Source organism: Taurulus bubalis, assembly GCF_910589615.1.
Source record: "Taurulus bubalis genome assembly, chromosome: 12".
Classification (NCBI taxonomy): domain Eukaryota; kingdom Metazoa; phylum Chordata; class Actinopteri; order Perciformes; family Cottidae; genus Taurulus; species Taurulus bubalis.
Window position 1 is genome coordinate 4,185,992 of NC_136600.1, and position 24,260 is coordinate 4,210,251.

General features: G+C 46.1%; 1 protein-coding gene across 1 annotated transcript in view; it reads left to right on the plus strand.

The window, feature by feature from the left end:
* vps13b (vacuolar protein sorting 13 homolog B) overlaps window positions 1–24,260 on the plus strand; it is a gene marked incomplete at its 5' end in the record, with an annotated part of 310,239 nt that overhangs the window by 107,289 nt on the left and 178,690 nt on the right. The window contains 2 exons of the mRNA XM_079226893.1: window positions 16,471–16,580; window positions 19,272–19,404. Coding sequence (XP_079083019.1) covers window positions 16,471–16,580; window positions 19,272–19,404 — 243 coding nt within the window. The remainder of the gene's footprint in view (window positions 1–16,470; window positions 16,581–19,271; window positions 19,405–24,260) is intronic.

Here is a 24,260-nt window from a genome sequence, read left to right on the forward strand (position 1 = left end):
CATGCTCATAGTTTCAATGATTAAGCGTTTAGTTGTCTTTTGATAATCGATTTATTGGTTTGAGGGAGAGAAAGAAAAGTCTGAATTCTCAGATTCCAGCTTCTTAAATATGAATATTGTTCTGGTTTCTTTACTCCTCAGTGACAGTAGACTGAGTATATTTGAGTTGTGGACAAAACAAGACATTTAAGGACGTCATCTTGGGCTTCGGAAAACACTTTTTGGCATTTTTCACCTTTTTTCTGACATTTTATCCACCATAACATCCAATTGATTAATGGTGAAAATGCCCCAGTGCATGTGGGTTAGTTGCAGCCCTCGTCATGGTCTCAGTGTGTGACGGGCTGAGTGACACGCGATCTTTTGCATTCATATGTTGAACTTACACACAGTATAGGTCCACCCAAAAGCATGTCGGAGCCAGACCTCGCATTATAAATGGGTGTATGCAGCTGTTATATACTGTAATGAAGCATGTTTTTAATGTTTAGCTCATTTTACCCAAAGGCACATAAAGTAATCACTTTGGTAATGTGGACTCCTACACTCATAATGTCCAATGGTTATGACTCAACAGCCAGTGCCTAAAACTCTTTTTTTTCTTCAACCCACAATGAATGAGCGCCTCTCGTGCCCTGTCCAGATGTTCTCTGGCCCAGCAGTGGTCCTGCCCGGCTGCAGAGGGCCGGACCAACGACGCGCCACGCGGCCCCGGTGGTGGCGGTGAGGCCGGGTGATGTGTCAGATGGCACTGAGGAGATGCCAGGGTTTATTTGAACAGCAATTCTACTTCACATATTCTTGAAAGTGTGAGTGGCGATTTATTGTTTAGCCGCGGGTCTGTCAGTGCGATTCTTATTTCATGACTTATCTGATAGGTCCAAGAAAAATAAACCCACACCTGAGCTGAGTTTATAGGGCCGCCTGACGTCAGGCCCATTATCCACAGCACGGACTGTACAGTTTTATTCCACTGCATTCTAGTGTGTGTGTGTGTGTGTCTGCGCTTGTGTACCACACGTGTATTTGGAAGTATGCGTTTGTTTTCGCTCCAGTGCAAGATTCATGAAGTCGACGTGTTCCACGTCTGCCAAGCTTGTTTCTGTAGCAGCAGCAGCAGGATGATGATGTACCATTTAATACAACCAATGGTCAAAATGCTTTTGTTAACTTGAAGAACGTCTAAAACACACAATCTAGAAGAGCCTCACTCACATTAATGACTTCAATACTGGAGCTGGTTTCGTCATCTAAGGTTGTGTGGAACATTCAAAGTACAATATTGCACTATAAATCAGTAATGTGTTGATATGTACTGGTGTGTTTGCAGGTATATATGTTTCCTACGCAGTATGGAAGATTATGGAATTTGATATGAGGAAATTCCAGGTCTGGATTAGTAAAGAGGACATTGTGGAAAATATTTGTGTTTCCCCTAATCTGTTGCCTAAAATATAAAATTCTAAAACCGTTTTCATGGCATTAGGAGCAGGCAGCACTGTGTGCTGTGTGTTGAACATCTGGGTTTTATTTACAGTTTGACGGTCTGTATGCAAACGAGTGTTGTGCATTCTGTGAAGCATGTAGAGCTGGGCTATATCGCCAAAAATCTTCTATCCCGATATGTCATTTCATATCTGCATGATGATATAGCATGTTTCTAGTAATTCAATAAATACATATTCCGTAGGAAACAAGCTTATCGTTTTATAAACTCCTGTGTGAATGAAAAGTATTGACAGCTTTCCCATTTTTATTACCGTAACAAGTTAATTCTAACCTGTTTGCTTGTTTTTATTATTGCTTGCTATTATCAACTTTGACGACGTCATTGTGTACCATGATATATGATTTCATCACGATACGATTCCACTGAAAAATGATAAATGATCATATTGAACTTGCTGCCCAGCCCTAAATGTGTGACACTTCATAATGTGAATTACGCTTGAGTGGAAATGTGGGACTCAAACATGTTTGAGAGCTTTTCCTTCCTCTTCTAATGTTTGCAGGTCTTCTCTGCATTCTCTGGCACGTTGCAGAATGCCTTATTGGCGGTGTATCAATGGACTAGTGGGACGCCATTAGTTAGGCTATGCGTCTCCTCACCCACTAATCGTCTCTCTGGTGCTAATAGAGGTCTCAAAAACCCCTCAGGGAACTTTTAAGCCAGGTACGTGACATCATGCGGGTCAGGTCCATGTCTTGAATGCTTTTCTGAGGCAGAACTTTCTATTTTGCAACACTATGTCCCGTCCGATCCAACATTGTCTCGGGGTCCTGACCTCGCAGCAACCAAAACACGAGCTGAACGCAATCCTTTAAAGTTAGGTAATGCGCCGCGGATCCTTGTTGACCGTCCCTTGGGCTTGGAATAAGAGATCCTGTTGGTTTGAGCCTGTTGTCTGGTCTGTATTACTCAACTCCTCTGGAGCTCAAAGAGATGACTGGCTGCGCCCAGCCCAAAGCCCGGGTTCCCAAAAGCATATCATCACCACCATTATATCAGCCCATTTACTTACAGTGAAAGTAAGACAATCTTGATGCTCAGATCATGGTTTCAGCCGGCTTCCGGAGAGGCTTAGGTAGTTAAGTTGCCAATGGACGCTGAACAAGTTTGCGAAGAATGACGAATGCAACGTTATACTTTAAATCTGAAACACTGGAGCCTGAACAAATACCCCTAATTCTTAAGAAATAATGCAGTTCACAGTAGAGCTCTACTCGGATTGGACGGCGTGAGAGGGAGAATGCACCCTGGAAATGTCCCCAGTCTGTCGCCAGCAGTTCACTGTGTTTGACATTTATTCAACAGTTGCTCTGAGTAAGGGCCCTGAAACGGAGAGGCTGCAATGAGACTTGCAGGACCACATGGATGGATAAGTGATTGAATGGATGTGTGTGGCTATCTCTGTGTGTCCCTGTGAGTGTACTTACATGAGCATTTACACTACACAGCTTTGAGGTAGTTTAACTGAAAAGAAAGAGATGGTGAAAAGACGAAAGACAAACAAAAGGAAGACATGAGTAAGGGATCATTTTGTGGTCAGCTTGTATTTAGCAAATCATCCTCTCTTCTCCCTTCCCTCCCCATGCCAGTGAGTGATGCTTTGGCAGAGGGAGGACTCATGGACTCATAGGATAAAGCTTGATAATCACGTTCCACCAGTGGAACTCCTTTGATGTGGGTTGTTGTTGTTTCTGTGGGGCGCTCTGCCTGAACGCATCCCCCTCAAGCAGCTGCACACCGGGGCGGCCGGCTTCAAGAGCACAGAGGGCGAGACGTACCGAGGCGGAGTGTCCTGAAGTAGACACAAACAAACTTGACTGGATGTACAAACCTGGACACGTTCAGGGAAGTTAAGTACTTTATAACTGGTACTTGAGCTACGGTTCTGTCCAATTGTCCAAAAATGACATTTTAATGTTTTTAATTGGACCTGGGCTTTGGTGGGCATGCTTATATCCTCGATGTTGAGACTGTACATGTGAACATATAGACACGTACGGTGGCACGTCATGCTGCACCACTTATTACCAGCAGCAATAGCAACACTGGTTTGTCTGTGTGAGCGTTTGTCATCACGGAGAAATGCAATGAGACGCTGACTGTAACAGGAACGACCACTCAGGCCGTTTAGGTGTTCATACGTCTGTTTAGTGATCGCCTGCGAGATGCAGTCACAAAACGTCACAGGTGTGTGTAGTTGAGATCAAAATGAAATCAAACACACCTCTAAAGGTTAGTGAATTCATTTTGTCGCCGTGACATCATCACGGCAACACAATCTACCCACAGACGGACTACATTAATCAATAATCAGCTTTTAGATCGGATAACTTTACACCAATACATTCACTGTCTTTAGGTTGCATACTGCACACATGCATAGACATAAAATATAGGTGCAGGTGCCTCCTAGCACCAGTGACCGGTGTTATTGTAATGGGCAGCTCCCTGCACAGCTGAGATAGTGTGTGTAGACATAACAGCAAAGATGAAAGCCGGTTGCAGAGAGAAGGCGTAAACTCGGAGGGGCATGGTAGCAGTTAAGAGGGAGGTATGGCGCTGTCATACGTCATGTTTTATCCTCTAGCCATACAAGTCATTAGCCTGAAGGGGAAATAGTACCCAGGGCGTAGCGACGGCCCAGATGGATGTGTCCCAATGCCAGCCGGTTCACGTACAATTTATTGTTCTACCGAAAGGGGGCTTAGTGGTGTTGCTCGGATGAAGACAAATATGGGGCTATGATTCTGACCCCCTGTGTTTGAGAAATGAGGGCATTCAACTTGTTCTTTAGAGTACTCTCATTCTCTTTCTGTCTTTTTTTTTCTCCTGCCTTTCCCCTCTCTCTCTCTCTCTCTCTCTCCCCCTCCCTCCCCTTCACTCCCCCTCCCTGTCCTCTCCAGTTCCCCAGGCCTCAGGCAGTTGTGTTCATTAACCCTGGGTGTAATTATTTTTGTTTTAGTCTCATATTGCTGACATTTCAACTCAGGGGCTCCTCAATCAGGATTAACCCAAACCGCAAGAAATCACACTTCACAGCCTTTTCTTACAGCAGCGCTTGTTGCCTCCAATTTCAGTCAAATTAAAGGTTTATTTTATTTGGTCGTTTTTTTTCCACTCCGGCCCTGTACCGTGAGAAAACAAACCAGGCTGCTCGCCCTTTGATTTGCTGCTCGCTAGTGGCTTTCTCAGTCTCTCACTCCCCCGGTCGGCACAAAGCAGTCCTCTGTGCAGCCAGCGGTGCTAAAGATGGAGATCACACAGGTGGTAGCAGTACGGCCATCTGCCATGCAGGAAAATATGTGCTTACTATGCAACATGTAGGTGTAACAGCTTGTAGGATAAGTTACTGCTTTCTGAAATTCATCTTTAACACTTCTAGGTATTCTCCGTTTTTTTCTGTCTTATTTTGTCCATAACATGATGAAATATATGTAGGTACACCTGTAAAATAATTGTTGGCGTAGACTGTATGTAAGAAGTGTGGCGGTTCTCATCTTGTTTCTTTGCAGCCAGCTACGTACAACCGAACGATGAATGAAAGATTTTATTTTTTTATGCGATCCAAAAAGTTACAATTAACTTTCTTGAAGTGAAAACAGACTTGAAAGAGGTGAAGTTTGAAGATGAATCCACAGACGACTCTCGGGCAACGCTCTGGTAGCGACCTGTCAATCACCTTGTAGCCCCGCCCTAAAGCATCCCCTGCATTATGGTCTGTTTTACTCTAAATGACCATCATTTACTAAATGAACATCATGCTGTATTGAAGAAGACTTGAAACTAGAGATTGAGACATAAACTCATGTTTACAATGTTTACTGAGGGAATAAATCAAGAGAGAAGTAGAGTCATTTATATAGACTTCTATACAACCAGAGGAGTCACCCCCTGGTGGTCAGGAGAGAGAATGCAGCTTCAACACATGAAGCATAGACTTCTATACAACCAGAGGAGTCGCCCCCTGGTGGTCAGGAGAGAGAATGCAAGCTTAAGGCACTTCAGTGGGGAGACTGTGGCTCAGTGGTAAAGCAGGGTCGTCCTTCAATCAGAGCATCGGTGGTTCGATCTCCGGCTCAGCTAGTCCAGGTGAATGTGTCCTTGGGCAAATTACTCTTGCACGCTGTGCCTGTGGTGCATGCTAATGCTAATTAATGGGTTAGATAGCCCTGATGGGCAGGTGGCACCTTGCATGGTAGCCTCATCAGTGTGTGAATGGGTGAATGATGACATGTGTTAAAGAGCTTTGAGTGATCCGAATACTAGAAAAGTGCCATAAAAGTAGTCCATTTACTTTTCATACCTAGAGGTTGCTGCCTTATTACTTATATTAGTGTAACTCAATCACAATGTAAACTCAGCAGACTAAAGTAACGATCTCGTGTATAAATGCTCGGCCCTCTCAACGTCTCCCTCTCTTTGCCTTGGGGGCCTTAAGGTCCAAGGAACCCTCAACTCGTCTTCCTGCCCGCGGGGGCACTTAGTCTCAACACAGTAGTAATAAACTCTCATCACTCTGAGTCAGGGGTGTGCGTACGTCAGTCTGTTGCTACAAACGTGTGTGTGTGTGTGTGTGTGTGCGTGTGCGCGGGCGGTCGGCGGCGGCGGCAGCAGCAGTAGTCAAGTAGTAGTTGTAAAATCTCATCACTTTTAGTGGTCCTCCGGGGGTCCTGGAGTCCTCTCGCTGTGTGTGGTTTGACCTGCCGCGGCCCCCCAGCCCCCCACATGCCCACTTAGATAAACAGGCAGTAAACACAGGCAGTCCTAGCACCACTCTCTTCCCCTTGCAGCATATACAAGAGCTGCAGATGAAAGGACTGGTTCCCGACGCTAATAGCCACTAGAGATTATCTTCCACCCACCAGCCCCCTCCTCCCTCTCATAATTAAAAGTTCAGCCACCATGTTCATAAAGCTCAGAATAGTAGAATACACATCTTAGATCCCCGGTAAGTCTCATGCACTACTTAACCTGAATTAGAAATGGAAGCCGGTCCCACATCAGCCCTTGTAGCCCTGTTCCGGGGGTTAAATAAACGCCTGCTTTCAGAGTGCGGTGTGAACACAAGCCAAAGCATGAAACCATGATATATATATACAGGCCCTGTTGACATTATTTTTTAGCTTATCAGGCCTGCAAACATATCTGCAAGCATATCTGAAAATGAGCACACAGCCACGAGGTTGGCCGTATGAAGTTGTTCGTGATTATTTTGAGTCGGGAGGCTCGTGCAACAACATGGTTTCTGATATCTTGAGTTGTTTTTCTTGTCGAGTCTCGGTCCGAGGAGTGAACGGCGTGGATTGGAAGCGAGGAGCAGGGCTACATTCTTCCACTGTGTGGAGGTTTACGTAATGCCACTGCACACAGCATTGACCAACTATGGTTCAGATATTTCCTGCTCTAGCTGCCGGTTGCCGAAATCACGAGTGGTGGACGGTGCCAATTCATTATCACCGTACTGAAGTATGCGTCTCCCAATTTAAAAGCCTTGATGAAAGACTGTTTGGTAGATTCCAAATGGTTAATTATGATAAGCAATACTGCGTGTCCAACGGTTGGAGCAGCTTTTCCTCCAGCACGTCTCCCATTACATTCCTTTAAATGACTTGGGACACTTATTTTCAAGGTGGAGGGAGGGGGGCTCTCGTTCCTTTGTGAGACAGGAACAGAAAACATTTTCATCAAGTTCAAGATTTTCCACGGAGACATTTATGTTGGGCTTTTTTCGATCACCTTGGGATTTGTCCTCGCCGCCATGACCAAATATGTCATCTCCCTTTTTTTCTTCTCATCAGATGTCCGAAAGGACGGGAGATGTCTTGTAGGCCAGCGTTGCATGGATAAGGAGCGGTGCAGTGGTGTTGGGATGAATGTTTTCATGACTATGTGCTTTCAAACACACTAGTAATTTTTTTATTGGACATCAAGAGAGAGACAACTGGACCACGAGGAGCGTCTTGTCCCCTCTAGACGCAGCCTGTGTCCTGATGGTAACTCTCAGATTAGAGGTTGAAGGAGACGTGCTGCATCTCTGGCAGCTGCTGCTTCTGTACCTTCAAAGGCTTCTCGTCCTTCCTCCCTCCCTGCTCTTCCTCCCTATCCCCATACATTTGCCCCGCCCTGCCTCCCTCTCTCCGTCTCTCCTCCCGTCCCCTACCTCGTTCTCCCTGTTTCATCCCTATCACCCTCCCCATCTGTCCTGTTCGTAATAAGCCAAGTCTAGGGAGCGGTTTCAAGTGTGTTTAGAGTATCTGACTCATCGCTGCTTTTTGTGCCAGGGTTTGTTAATGCAGAGGGCAGCTGATGGCCGTCTGGACGTCCTGTGTCGCAGGTGGCCCACGCAATTCTGTATGTGTGTGCGCGTCGGTGTTGTGTGACTGCATTAAATACAGCTCTGATGGGTATAAACACCTCTTTCTTTATCATCAGTGTGCGTGCAGACATGAGTGACGTCCTACCAAAAACAAGAGGCACTCTGGGCCTTTACTCTGCTGTCAGTGAGGAGTGCTCAGACCGTGGCTTCATTCAACAGTGACTAATGACAGGCCAGAGATGAAGAGGAGCTCTTCCTCTGAAGCTTCTCTCACACACACACACACACACAGATACTGTCCTTGGGGAGCTATCATGCTTATCTGCTGTTTGGAACACAATGTTTCATGCTAGAGTTAACGTTTGGGGTTAACTGACACACCAGGGGCTGCACTAACCTTACTCTAAGTCAGAATCTAAAGCAGCCTCATACAATCTCCCTCTCTACTTTTCCAACATTTCTTGTCATATGTTTCTCCGTCTTCTAATTGTTCAGTTCTCGTCATCCCATCTCTGTTTGAGCTCATCCCTCTCAACGTTGACACCGCGGTGACCCCCTCGCTGCATCAGGGAATCCAAGCCAATCAGAGCTAGAGTTTCACTGCGCTCAACACCCCTTTCTTTCCTCTCCGTCCCTGCGTCCCTGCGTCGCAGCTAACACGGCTCATCCTGAAACCATTAGGCCAAATTGCTAAATGGTTCAAATGTGCAACCACTTAAGGCTTTGTCTTTAAGAGGAGTAATCTTCGATCTACTGTGGCAAGCAAGAGGAGGACGAGGTGGATGGCGGGAGCAGGAAGTGAGAGGGAGTCACGTACTGTGGACTGAAACTGAGAGGAATCGAGATAGATAGCAGGAGAAGAGATGGTAGCTTTCACATAAAAACATCTCCCCACGTTTCACGAATTTATTATTCTGCTGTTGGTCAAGATGGGAATGTGAGAGGCCGACATAGTAATAGTTATCCAGGTTAATACAGAGTAAAAACTGACACAGTATATATGTATAGTAATTCTATCCACAGTATGATATTTGCAGAGAGTCCAACTGCACGACCAGAGTTGGCAAACTCTGCTGCTGCTTTCCTCTGGGAAAACACCCCTTTAAAAACCACAATCAATTGCTTTAATTACATTTATTTTATTACACTCTCACTAGTTATAAGAAAATACTCAACACGTCCAAGGTTTTCCAAGGAAGAAATCCTCTGGTGTACAGAAAATGATGCCCCCCCCCATTTTCTGGCAGCAGCAGCTACGTTTTCTTTGGAACAAATATAAGAAGCCGGTAGCTAACTTGAGCAGTAACGAACTGAGCATCCAATGGAGAAAACATTGTAAAGCTGGCTATGTTCTTTTATTGGTCTCTGAGGAGCACCGTGCAAAAAAGCCTCATCAGTGACCGCTTATCACCTACGGCATGGCCAAAATTGGAAGAGTATTTGAAATGAACTTCACTCGCTTGACAGAGATACTCACTGGAGAACAGCCAGACCGGTAGACGGATAGATGCAGTACATAGACAGACCAAAGGACAGGATCCATTGCATGTTGCCGTGCAAACGTCAAATCCTTCTGTGAAGCGGTCTTGGCTTCCTGAGTGACCCCCAGTCTCAGAGGACTTTGATCTGTCACTGAGATCATTACTAAGCCGACTGAGCTGACAAAAGGCTGAGAGAAGAGATATTCTGCAGAGAGGTGCAGAGACTTGGGGGTAATTGAAGACAGGATCTCGTCCTCAGTTGTCCCGCGTGCTCTCCAGAAGTGGAGCGAGCCGGTGGGGATGACTGGGGAAGACGGGGTTGGACGACCACCATCTGGATGTTTCACCGCTAAACACAGCTGGATCATGGAGCTGGTCACTTTCTGGATGGAGACAGAAGAGGAGAGGCGACTACAGACATCACGATATTTGGAAGAAGTCGTGAAATGAAAATAGATTATACAATCTATTTTTATTTTATAGACACAATCAGCAAGAGATGTGAGTGAAAGAGATACACGAATACGTTGACACTCTTTCCCTGTGATTCGCACTATATATCTTTCCGAACTGTTGTTTTTGTCCTGAGGACTTTCACACAGAACTCAAATATCATGCTGCAAAACAGCACCATCGTCAGCATCAAGTTCGACCGTTGCACTACATCCATGGTCGCCTACATTTACAAAACAAACACACGAAGAGGCTTCCTGGTCTGAACCAAGAAGGCAAGCTTCAATACTCTGAATGTTAACAAAGGCAGCGCATACCAGATCCACTCCTTCCTTCTTCACCTTTCACAAAGAAAACTCGAGACATATACGATTGACAGGCAAGTCTTTCACATTTCCGTGTTGTTTATTCGTTATGTAAAGGCCTTCATGTGAAAAAGAAAACGCACACACAGTAAAGCACCATTTAATCGTCACGAGATTACAAAGATGTAATAACCAATATGTTGTTTGCATGGGCAATAGTGGATTGATATTTTACAAACATTTTTGAACCTCCAAAGCCTCTTTTGAAATGTTGTACAATTATATTTGATCCATTTTGGGAATCCACATCAAATACAGTTTCCAAGGTGACCCAGAGAGAAATACAAAATAAAGAATGTAAGCTCCTTTCTCACAAAGAGTAAAATATGTCAAACTTTGAAGCGGTCAAACAATAAAAACATTCATAAAATGTCAATATAAGAATGACTGTAACATGCAGATAGGCAGGCGGGCGCTTCAAGCATCTGCAATAGAATTACAGTGTAATAAAAGACCCACATCTATTTGACTAAGTATTCCCCCTGCTTTTGTAATGGCATAACTTCTATATGGACATTTTTAGCCTCAAGTGTATATGAAACATGATTGCAATATCAAATAAACCTCAAATTGTGCATTTGCTCCAGTGTAATTAATATAAAGGGCTTGGAAGGAACTCCAGCTAATGACAGACATTAACTAGCTTGGCTCTCCCTCTGCCCGTGACAAACTGGGAGAACTCAGCTTGAACCGTAGAGAAAGCCCATGAGCCAGCTGACTGATAGCAGCGATAAGGAGTTTTCAAGGTAACTATGCAAAACCGAATCCGTCTGTGGGAAAGTAGCAGCAGAAGCAGAAGTCTGTTTATTTTAATGAGCTCAGAAGTGTCTCTCCTGTTTCTCTTGCATTACACTGGGGCTCTTTTTGGAGTTCACACAGTGCACTGTACGTCCATGATGGATACGGTAATGATACATTAATGTAATCAGGGCCGAGTCTGTTTTGTCTCCCATTAAGAAGGCCAGCTATCTCGCTGACAAGGGCCAGGTCACATTTGGTCGTGACTTTGAGTGGTTTCCTTCGGTGTGATTTAAAGCGAGGGAGACAGAAATAGAGCGTTTCTGTGGGCATATCGGAGAAACGGCGTGGGGAGGGATAGGAAGAGAGATAACTGCTGGACAGTCCACATCAGGGCTGCTTGGGTTTCCAGCAGAGGCACTGTCTGCTTGTCTTTTCAACACCAGGAGAGGGGATGTGGATTTATGAATGCGAGGAATCAACCAGAAGGCAGATATGTTTGGCTGCTGAGCCTCTCGTCTACATAGGGAGCTCGACAAAGCTGCTGCTTCCAACCCCTCATCTGGCCTCTTTCTGCTCTACAGCACAAACTAGGGATGTGCACTGGTTCATTTCTACCTGGTTAGGTATTTAGTGTGTGCTCCATTTTATGTTATTCAAAGTAGTACCGAACCGTAATCCAACACGATCACAAAATGCAGATGGAGCATATGGCCAGCAAGGAGAGCGGTCTGTGTTTCGCAGTATACCAGAGTGGTGGCGTCTGTGGTGGCTTTCCCGAGCTGGCGCACCTGAAGGGATGCATTTTACGTCAACAAGCCAAAGATAGTATGTGGAAGGAAGAGGAGGGAGCCTGCAGTGATGGAGCTGCAACTCAGAGTATTGCAGAAGCCTATATGGCTAAAAGTCCTAAAGACGGTCCAAGAAAGGTGTCTGGAGTGGATGCTCCTGGTAAAAAAAGAAACCAAGCGACAGTGAAATCACCCTCATCAAATATCTCTTTGTATCGTATTTATTTTCGCACATTGCCCATGCATTCCCAGGGAACGTGCTCCCGTTAAGGCGAGCACCACCCAAAGCTCTCCAGGCAGCAGCGGTCAGTGCGTTTGTCTGGACTTTGTGAGTCATCCGAACCCCAGCAGATGGTAAAGATGGAGCCTCAGTCCTGATGGGAACCGGGGGGGCGGATGTCTCAGTGGACGAGATGCAGCCCCTGCGCTCTGCTAGATATACATAATCACCTGGGAACACGTGTTGACCTGCATGCTCATACGCAGTTTTGGGAGTTGCGTAGTGGATGCATGTGTATGCACGTGGATCTTTCAACATGCATGTAATGTAGACGCACACACGCAAACACTCGCATGCTTCTGCTGCTTATCCAGACTTGGCTTGGTGCGATGGATCCGGTTCACAGGACTTTGCATGTATGGAGGCTTACTGCAGGCATCCCATAAATCACAGAGACCCATGGCCAAAGTCTGAGGCCGAGTCACTTATCATGTAGATTAGGAAAAGGACTTGCAGAAAAAAAAACTACTTTCTCAGCATCCACTGTTTTATATGTTCTCTGTGTTTATGTCTCTCTCACTCTCTTTCTGAACGTGTGTCTGTGATTCTGTCTCTGTGTTTTTTTGAGGTGTTTCTTTGCTTCTGTCACTCCGTCTTTCTCTGCGTCGGCCTTTTCTCTGGCTGAATCACTCCCCAGCTTTCTTCCCGCCTATTACCGTTACAGTACCCACAGCAGTAGTCACCCTTTACGAGGTGGGTCCAGCCTGTCAGCTGCAGGCTACCGCGGTTGGGCCACGTTTGAAAGATCCCCAAACACACACACACACACACACTCTTAAACCCCACACATGCACAGATGCATATTACCGGCATCCAGTGCGGAGAGTTGCACAGGCCCCGGAGTGAGAGCAGGCTTTTCCGTAGGGCTGGGATCTGTTTCCAGTCAAAACCTTCCTGAGCCCCTGGGCTCCTGTGGCGGTGTTGCCCCCGGGCCCGCCGGGGTCACAGCACGACAGGGGGAACACGTGCGTGCGTGCGTGCGTGCGTGCCAGCTCTCTCTCTCATAGACACACACACACACACACACACCAGCAGAACACCTGTCGGGCTGCGCGGCTCGCTCCAGGACACCTTCGAGTCATGAGCTCATCGGAAAAGCAATTAAAGGCAGTGCAGGCCCCGCACGCTGGCGTAATGTTTTGTTTTGCTACTTGGCTTCAAAATTAACCAAACCTGTCAGAAGTCATCTGGTTGACGCGGGCCGGGCTATATTTATTTATTTTCAGTTGGAGGAGCTGGACGAGGGGTCCCGGGGCTGCCTCGCGTCCAACAATGAAGCGATTCTGTCGGGAGGGGGTCGATTAGCTGCATGAATCCTCACCCCTCCATCTTCCCGGGGGGCTGGATGGCGAGATCGCTCCGCCTTTCTTCGGCTGCCTGGAGCTCAGACAGTGGGGGTCGTGGCCCCTGTAGTCGGGAGGTGGTGGCCCCGCTAACCCCAATCAGGGCCCTGGTCTCCGATGAGGGGACTCGCTGCTTGAACTCACGCTGACCTAACCGCTCCCACTTTATCGAGTTTCACGCTCACAGGGACTGAACAAAAGCAGATTTTTTATTTTTTTTGCATAAAAAAGATGTATAAACGACGTAACGTGATTAAACAAAAAAAAGAGACAATATGAGGACAGAAAGATGTGTGGCTGATGGAGTACTGGGGAAAGAGGACACAGACAGGACGTCAAGGTCAGAGGCCTCCGCTCCGTCTGCGCTGCACTGTAGCCTCCGGCTGAGAGTCAGACAGCCCTAAAACAACACAAGCAGCCCCGTGCGCTCTTTTAACTCTACTGGTCTCCAAGAAAAAAAACACCTTTGACATTAATAGGTCCGCCGTGGGTGAGTCAAGGTGAGTGTGTGTCTTCACAGATGCCTCCACGGTGTATATTTCGGAGTCCAGTCCACTGAGGCAGTTTTCCTCTGTTTTTTTTGGGGAATGATTTAGGAAGTAAGAAAAACACCTCTGTTATCGTTGTCATCGCTTTTCTTTAATGAGCCTCATGCCACCTGACTGGAGCACAGAAAAACAACAGACAGCCTGCCGTCGAGGTCACGAGGGGCCGCTCCACGTTGCCGCACACTTCAATCGAGGCGTCACTCCCCGGCCGCTGTGTCAACAGCGGCGATGAAACGAGAAAGCGCGGCGCGAACAGCGAGGCCTCGGCCTTCAAAGCCTCGTAAGCCAGGTCACATATTTTGTTTCTGTGTCACTGTCAGAGAGAGAGAGAGAGAGAGAGCGCTCTGTTAATTTAAGAGGGAGGGCTTTTTGAGTGGTGTTGTGATTTATCAAAATGGTCACGGCTGTTATTGGCAGAAGCCCAACAGACGGGACACGCCGCCACAGTAAGATGGCGGCTGCTGATGCAACGCCAGCTGGTTGTTTAAGCAACCACTACACACTCAGAAGTCCGCTCCGTTCAACTGACGACGAGACAATTTTGTCATTATGGAGACCTGGATGTTGGATGATGAGGCTTTCTGCAGAGCCTCCTCCACAGTGTGTCTGCATACTGATGCTGTGCAGTCCGCCCTGGTTGAGAGACTTATCTCCAATTAGGCATTTTATATACTTTCATTTGCTCATTTATCTCCGTAATTACTGTAAAATAAGCAATCCATCTCCTAAGTAATATGATTTATTGTGCCGTGACTCATTTCTGCTGAACGTGCTTTGTCGTGCTCAGTGCAAAAACCCCGTTGACCACAGTTTCGAGTCAGTCGCTTTATCGAAGACATCTTCACCACGCAGCCCCGTTCCCGGCCCGTTTGGGTCCCATACTGCTCACACTGTTCTGGGTCATTGTGAAAACCACTTGAAGCCGAGGGCCCCTGCACTGCAGCCACAGCCAAAGCCTATTAAGCAGCCACACTGTGGTGGAGGAGTTCAAGCCACAGGGCTGAGGTTGTGATTCCTCGTCAGGAGGAGGAGGGGAGGGGGGGGGGGGGGGGCATGACGAAGAAGGTTGGGGTATGGTTTCAGAAGGAAGGTAAGGAGGGCGAGGAAGGATGGATGAAGGAGGCTTGTAAGGGTATAGGAGGCGGTTGAGGGTGGAATGGACGCAAGGCTGTTGTTAAGGAGACACGGATAGAGGAGCAGTGAAGAAAGTAAAGAACATGTGAAGGCTAGAGGAAGCGATAAAGGAAGAAACGTCAGTCAGTTTGACCTGATCCAATGAGATCCCCCGAAAGGATTCTGTGCCAGTAACAAACCGCGGCTGAGGATTGAAGTGCACCTGGTAAATAATGATCAGACACACAAACACGAGTACATGCATATAGTCTATTACATCATGCTGTTGCACTGTGAATGCACACAGACTTTATACATTACACATGCAGAACACACACACACACACACACAGGCTCTCACACACAAACACACACACACAAAAACAGGCTCACAGGCCACAAATCACTGAATGTTGTAAAAGTAGAGCAAATTGGAACAGTTTTATTTGCATTGTTCACAGGGAATCATGGAGGAGGGAGCAACTCCTGCCAAGCTGGAGAGCTAACAAAAGTGTGTGTGTGTGTGTGTGTGTGTGTGTGTGTGTGTGTGTGTGTGTGTTCAGGGAGAGTTTATAATTGTGCTTTGTCCACGCTTCAGAGATATTAAAACGTTAGGCGAAGCAACAGGCAATCAGGCTGCATCGGAAGGTGAAATGCACACACACACACACACACAGACAAACAAACACATACACACGCACACATTTGCATGTTCACGCTTACACACTTGCAGCTTTGCCCCGGGGCCTGAAACAGAAGACCGGGGTCTTGTCCAAAGCTCCATTAAACTGCCGAAAGTCCTGCTAGAGCTGAAACATCCTCCTATCGTCATGCCGGGACATTCCACGGCACGCCAGAGACCCCGGCGCTAATCCCGACGGCATGGCAGTCATTATTGATAGGATCCTAATGCATTACCTCAGGGCCCCGCTTATTGTTGGTGGAGATTATTACTTAAGAGTAAACCAAAACCCAGAGAAGGTCTCGAGTTTCATAGAAATTTATCAAAAGAAAATGTTTTTCTTGGCTTATAGCTCTTTGAACGGCGCAATTGAAACAAACTGTGCTCCCTTTGCCGCGCTCCGACGAGCGGCCTCGATACCCACCGGCAGGTCATCGGGACTCGAGAGAGGAACGACCCCGCACTCAATCTGAGGAGCACATCTGCCCTAAATCTCTTTCCCTGACATTGATCAGTGATCAGCATCGATGTGCCTCCCGCTCTGTAGAAATAAACGCAGCAACAGCGTTGGAGCCTTTTTCGTCTACGTGAGTTCAGATAGTTTCCACTTCATTCTGCGCACCTCTCGATGTGGATCCCATTGAAGTAGCTGTATTAATAACGGATGTTTAGTATAGTATACGGGTCTGGTGGTTTCTTTTGTGTGAAGCCAAGATGTGCAGTACTTCCTTTCCTTTTAGTCTTTTATTTTTTGTGGCGGAAAACAAGCGGCCCATTAATCAAGGGTTGCGATCGTCTTTGTCTGCGGAGGTGCATTATTAAACCCTGTGTGTCTTTGTTTGTATGTCCAGGTGCGGTCCTGCTGGTCAGTGTCCAGGGCATCGCTGTCAACGTGGACCCGGTGTTCTGCACGTGGCTGCTGTACCAACCTCACAGAGGCAGCGGCAGGCAGCAGCAGCAGGTACCGATCCAAGCGGCTCTTCCTGGTCCTTTTTTATTTTGGTTAACATTTAAACATGTTCCACACTTGTACATGCAATCTGTATTGATAGAGAAAGCAGCACGAGAGTCTGAAGGAAACGTCAATGTCTCCCTGCTGCCTTTTCTTTCTCTCCATGTGCTCTGCTCCCTGTCTCCCATCCCCTGCTCTCTATTTATTTGACAGGGGTCACGGTGATGGTTATGGACATTGAATGTCTCTGTGCCCACGCTACACACACACACGCTCTGTTTGATTGCCTTGGATATAGCACAGGTTCACCCCATAAACGGACATATATATATACATATATATATATAGTACATTAAAGTATATTGTAATACTTTCTTTTTTTGTTGTTGCTCGGTTTCGTGCCTCCTGCAGTTTAGAAAGGGTGTGTGTGTGTGTGTGTGTGTGTGTGTGTGTCAGACAAAGAGAGAGGGAGTTAATTGCACCAACTCCTTCCTCTGGAGGTTATTGCTGTATGCGGGTAAACAGATGTTATGAGTTGAACTGCAGCCAGTTTTTGTGTGTGTGTGTGTGTGTGTGTGTGTGTGTGTGTGTGTGTGTGTGTGTGTGTGTGTGTGTGTGTGTGTGTGTGTGTGTGTGTGTGTGAGAGAGAGTGTGTGTGTGTGTGTGTGAGTGAGAGAGAGAGAGCTCAGCTGCCTGTCAGGGCCACTCCTCAAGGCCTGTCCCGGTGCTGACCTTCAGCTGAAGGCCACACAGCAGCCTGTGAAGGACACGAGAGGATGTGGACTGCTAGGGTCAGGATGGCAGGGAATGATGTGGACGAGAGGAGAAGGACGTCTCCCACGTGAGGAGTTTAATGGGAAGAGCTTTAGAGGAGGGAGGAGTGTGGGGGGGGAGGGGGCACATGGAAAGCTGACGGGAGGAAGAAGGAGAAGACGAGTGTGAGACAGAAGCAGCATCACAAACAGGGACTCCAACGGGAGAAAGGGAGCGTAAGATATGTGAGGTAGGAACATGTGGAGGCACATAAACAGAAAACCGGACATCAAACAGCAGGAGGTGCAGAGAATGGGAGAGGGCTGTAGAATTCAAAGTCAAGTGAAACTATCAGAGCTAGCAGACTCACAAATCTGGGAGATGGTTTGGGAAGCGGGTAATGTAGAGAAAGGGAATATGAGGGGGGAAAGGTTGAGAAGCAAACAGGCTTTTGCCTTGGCTGTTTTCACCACCCTCAGTGTGTGTGCGGTAGAAGGAGTTAGCTCATACTATGTCATCCATCAGGAATGAGCGATGCTCATTGGGTAAGGTACCTGCTTTTAGCAAAGAGCTTTGAAATATTTTCCATGAAGTGTACAAACTGATTTTTTTTTGAACTATTGAGCATTCTTTCCCAACCAACAAAACCGACATGTGGTTTGTTTGTCTTTACAGTTATTTAACTGTAATGTATTCCCTGTAAATCAGTGTTTTGTTATGTACTGCATGTATGCGTACAGTCCGCACACAAATATTTACGTCAAACGGACACTTGGGCGTGGAAAGTTTTCCTCTGCAGCTTCACTTGTTTTCATCTTACCTTTCACAATAAAAGCCTTCGACATATACACTGCACCACTGCTTAGTACTTATGTTCACTTAGAGTATTTAGCTAAGATGCAACTCAACAAAATAGCATTTATTTTCAATGCAAATTTATGATTGAGGGACGGCTCTCAGCATGTCAAGGCTGAGCCGACAGCTAGTAGCTAACAGTACACACAGTGAGGGAGAGCGATGCTCTAAACATGTACAGTCTGCTGCTGTCCTAATGCTCTCAATCCTCAATCAAAATATATAGAACTTTTCCCAGACCTGAATCTGACTTTCAAGTCAAATGTGACTTTTTTGCAACTAACCTACCGGCCTACAGTATCACTCACTCTGTTATGTTGCAAAAACCTCAGAAGGATTTGGCGCCGTATCACAGTCAGTAGTTTCATATACTAATGTAATTTGAGGGCCCATTTTTTAATCTTACCGTAACCAGCCTTTGGGTCCTGACCCAGTCATTAAAAAACAACTGCATCAATGTGTGTGTGTGTATGTGTGTGTGTGTGTGGGTGTGTGCGCGTGTGGGTGTTTACTCAGGCTGCAGTACATCATTGGCCTGCAGCCTTGTGCAGCTGCATCATAGCCTAGCGCTGGCTGATGCTAATGGGGTTTCCTTATTTCAGACCAACCTTCCACTCTTCTGTCTTTAAGCCACTCACTGCCAGCGCGTGTGTGTGTGTGTGTGTGTGTGTGTGTGTGTGTGTGTGTGTGTGTGTGTGTGTGTGTGTGTGTGTGTGTGTGTGTGTGTGTAGGCCTGCGAGCAGCATGGGAGACTGCTCAAAAATAACATGGTGCTGTCACTAGTCCTTGTTGGTCTTGGAGGCCTCTGTTGTGTTCCACCGCATTTTTCTCTTTCTCTTTCTCTCTCTGCCTCCCTTTTCTGTCTTGCGTTGCATTGCATTATGCATTGTGTCTCCTGTTCGACCCACATCTTTAAAGCTGTCTAAAGTTATCTCTGGGTCGTGGCCAGAACAACGGAGGAACGATAAAGAACAACGTTTACAACGACTACAATCTTACTGATAACGCACATTTAATTGTGTTGCAATCAAACCGCATATCTCCTTTCCTCTGGCCTCATAGGCGCTCAGTCATGCTGTGATGTCATTGCAGACTCCAGGTTCAGTCCCTGTGGCCAAGAGGAGAGAGGACGAGGTGTCGGTAGGAAGCACCCCGTTGGCCAAGCAGCCGTCCAATCAGGCGTCGGACTACGCCAGCAGCCCGGTCAAAACCAAAACGGTGACAGGTAGGTTTACTAACCGCCGGCTGTGCTGTAAGTTCCATATTGAAGCTATTACTGACCTTGCATTGAGAGGTTTACACACATCAAGGGAACAGGTTCACACAAGCTCTTGTTTGTTTTCAGATGTGTTTTCCATAAAGGTTGATATACAAACGAAAACTGCGACGACAGTCACTTCTCCCTTGATATATGCAATAACTACCAGGTGTTTCTATGTTGTAGGATATGCTCTTTCAGGAGCAGAATAACCTTTTACTGCATGTCACCCTGTTTCTATGCAGTGAAGACATGTTACTATGTTGTTACATAACACGCTACGGCTCGCTGACACCTGAGTGAACCCGTTTCTCAGAGGACACCACATATCCAGGCATGTCCTCCTCTGTTTTCCTCCTCTGGTAGTATTACTGTGTGCTCGGGTGCCCAGAATAGATGAGTGGCTTGGTTGTGCGGAGGCTTCCTCGATGCCAGTTTTCCGCTTTTCTGGGACCCCCCTGTTCAGAGCAACACACACACACACACACACACAGAGAATACATGTACATGTCAGCTCACACGTACTACTATACAGGCTGGCAGGTTTTATGATGTACATGTACATGCTTGTGCATGCCACACACACAGACACCCTCACACACTCATGCAGCTTTGCTGTGGTCTGATCCTTAGATCCTTTCCAGAATTTTCCAAATCGGTCTCTTAAGTAGGAAACTCTGAGCCCTTTGGATGGAGACGGCCAGAGAGGAAGAGGAGGACAGAGATGAGATGAAGTTCTGGACCTCGTCACCGATGTGACTGCTTGCTTTAGTGGGAGGTATGAGCGCTTAGGTTAGTGTTGATGGGGGGTTTTTATGCTTTTTTTTTCCATGCTGAATTACTTATTTCCAAGAAAATTATGGACACATCTCTGACAAATACAATATTTAAATTGGTGCCTTTGCATGATTGTTTTTTGGAGGAACTCCAACTTTGGAGTTTTACAGATCTTTCAATTAAATCAATTATTCGACAAAATCAAATGAGTGTTTTTTTACTGACGAATGACCCTTCGCTAAGCCCCGCCCCCCCTGCTGCTGCGTCAAGCTGTTGGATCTACGTTACCGTCGAGCCCACACTGTCACTAACTGCACTCCCTGAATGCATCAATGTTTTAGATAAACCAAAAGGCGATTTGAGAGAGAAGCAGACAGAAGAATCTACAATGTGTGTTTGAAGTATATATATAATCATGAAAAATGCAAAAGCAGCATTTGTTTACATTCAGTACACCTTCAGTAGCTAGCGTAGCTAAGGCTACTTAATGATGCGCTAACTTACTCTGCTAATGTTAGCGCCACATGTTTTACGTAGAAGCGTACATCTCCTCTCCGGGTATGGAGTATCACTGTTACACAACATTTAACCATGACGTGACCCAAACCCAGGAAACCAGCCTGAACATGATGGCTGGAGCGGTCGCTCTGGAGCGGTCGCTCTGGAGCGGTCCATGACACAGCACAGAGACACTGCAGAGATGGTTTTCATTTAATACTCGTGTGTGTTGCATTTACGGACCTAATCGCCCACCTCCCCCTCACGTCCTATACATATTTAATTAATGCGATCCGATGGAGCATCTTGGCTGGCTTTATGTTACTGAATTAGTTACAGAGTTTAAAAAACGAATAAATAAATACATACGTAAAAGACTTCCCAGCCTCTACTGTTTGACTCTCACAGTGTTTAGGCTCCACGTCCTCTAAACACTTTAACGGTTGAAACATTGTCTGCCAAAGCAGCGCAGTGAAGAGTCAGGGGAAATAAGCAAGAGGTTGTTTGTCTTTTTTTTTTTTTTTTTCTACTTTTCAAGTCCCTGGGAAATGTGTTCCCAACAGGAGTGATGAATCCCGGTTTTGGGTGAAGTCATCCTGTGGCCGTAAATAACATTGCATGTCCATGACGTCCCCCCACCCCCCCTCCCGATGTCAAGTGTTTCGATAGGAAAAATGCTCCTTTGACATTTCGGAGTCTAAAAAAAGGCCATTAGGGTTGTTTCCTTGCTCGCTTTAAAAGCTCACAGCTGAAAGGTCACGCCGCCTTCCTCCTGGTTTTCCCTCTGTTCCTTGTTTCATTCAAAATGAATTCGGCACTAATGGCTTTTCCAAACCGCAGCATCTTTGCTTACTCACATCTCAACAGTATATTCTCTCATTAGGGGTCGTCAGTAAACAGTCACCTTGGCTCCAACACTGCACACGAAGCAGAATCAGGCTGCAACTCGTCAGCAACACTCAACGGACTAGAGTACACTGGCCATCGATGCGCACGGCCTCCGATCCACCAGCTGTCTATTAGTGTTGCACGGGATGCTGATGCTAGAAAAGTATCTCATTGTATTAGTACTGACACTTTAGGAATGACAGTGTTTTAATAAGAGTCGTATTCATGAGTTGATGCAACGTTCGGCGTGCGTCCATTTTCTTCTTCTTCTTCCTCCTCCTCTTCTTCTAATTGGCAAACCAGTGAGAGGCGCATACACCACCAACTTAACTGGAGTGTGGAACAAAGCTGGAAAGCGCGCCATGCCTTCAGTGTCTGCGTCCACAGAGCGTGCGTGCAGATCCTCGCGGACCATTGGTGGATAACAGTTTCTTCTTAGATTAGATTAGATATTTCTTTATTAGTGGAGAAAGCAGCAAACAGGGTAAAGTGCACACAAGAGGCATAAATAAAACAATAAAATAAAAGCCCTCTGGTAAGCAGTGATGCTGTTGTTTTATGGCTTTGTTTCACACCCTCCACTGCTTTTAAACTTTTATTAATGAGTACAAAAACATTTGTTTGGTCATTTATTATTCCATGACCTTTCCTGCTGTTTTGGGTTCACGTTGTGGTATTGTGTGTGTGTGTATGTGTATGTGTCGTGGCAACACTACCGTCTATCTCCGTACCTTCTTGTTTTCCTCTCTGGGTAGCAGTCTGGTTGTCTTTGTTTCTTTTCTTAGTCATGCTGTCTCCCACTCAGGTGTTTGTAGCTGCCTGAAAACAAAGCCTGTGATCTGGATGTTTAGAATGAACCGACAACACTCGTGTTTCACATGCGGGCCGACATTGTGCCTCTTGGAGTGTTTAGCGACCTATTTGTAGCAGGCATCTCATTGTTGGACAGCACGAGTTAGTCAGAAACATATACTGAGTCAGACTCATGCTCTTTCTTATCCAAATATTTCTCTTGTGAAGTGAAAACAAGACGTTGGTAACTAGGGGCTGGTACTGTATTTAGTTGAAATCCAACCCTCGGTGCCCCAACACTCCAACACTCTACGTTGGAATGGAGCTCAAAAGTAAATGAATAGCATCTTCCCTGGAAATGGCTGCGGTGTTACAGGAGGAGATGTAATGAAAAGTTACAAATTGTTTCCGCGAGCAATCAGAATAAGGATAGGGCAGAGGCATTTAGCCCTTGTGGTTTCAATCATGGTGAAACAATAAGCCTCCCTGCAGTCAGCAGATCTTGATAGACTGCAGCTCAGCGCTGCAGAGGAGGACTTGCAGCACGGCAGGTATTCTGTTTCCTTCATCCTAGAACCACCTTATCCGTGTTACACTATAATGCATCCTTCCTGCAATACAATACTCTGTAAGTCCATGACCTTCCATCTTGGGCTGTGAAAGAAAAATGTTCTTGAATTGTTGGTGATACTTGATACACTGTTTTTCAGATTCATGAATTGATTTTCTGTTCCAACTCATTTCTCTTAATAATACATTGTTCCTGTGATTAGTTGGAGGATGATAAACGGAATGTTGATTCTTCATATTGTATTATTCCCAGGGTTGGCGTTGGGGTGGACACTGGATACACAGGAACTTGGAATGCAGACTGATCGGTCCTGATATTTAGCTTTCCCTTGGGTACCAGCTGAGTAATGTACAATGAGGTGGAAAGAGCAGTCTGCTGAGGCAGCGCAGGTAAACATCCACCAACCGGTTGCACATTAATGTGTAGAAGCTACACTGGGTGCTGCAGGGATGACGTAGTTCTGAACGCCAACCCAGGAAGCAATGCGCTGGTTCCCTGGAGAATGGACTTTTGGATTATTCCAGAAAGTGGCAAACAAACGTTGATGATATTTACATGTTTTGCTCGGTCACATGACTTCACGTCAGCAGCACTAAGTTGAAGGAGGCGAGTGTTAGTGTGATGACGTTTTGTCGTCTTATTTTGACAACCGGCTTTTAAATTCACGGGAAAAGGTATTTACTGATGTATTTTATGTCGTGGAACAAAACTGTTCAAATCTCTTCAGCTTCTAGTAACTCCAGACCTTATTTTAGGCATCCAACCATAAACATGCCGACTCAATTCCAGGTTGTAGGACTCTTTCCTGCAGCACTGAGTTTCACAATAACGGCTCTAAAATACCTACGTTTTCTTTGCTCCTTTTTATTTGCCTGTGTTTACGTCACGAAGTGCGCTTTCTGTGGATCACATGAAGCTGCATTACCCATAATCCTCAGACTTAAACGGGGACCTGGCAGCAACATCCGGTTCTGAATCCAGTTGAATCTTAGAGGAGTTGTTGTGAAACGTGTATGCCGTGGTCAAACATAGCACATTTTGATGTGAGACTAGGCTTGAATCCTCCCCAAAAACAGAAATGACTTGAAGTGAGACTCATTAGAACGATGGTGAGCCAGAACCAAAAGACCAAAGGTCATGGGAAGAATATACGGACTCTGTTGTTAGGGTTGATTTTCCCCTGTAAAGCCCTTCACCTCATGAGAAGAGCTGCTGACATTGAACATGTTATGATTGGAATTAGCCTCTGTGAAGATGATTTATTAATTGCCTCACCATGTGTGGAGCGCACTGTGAA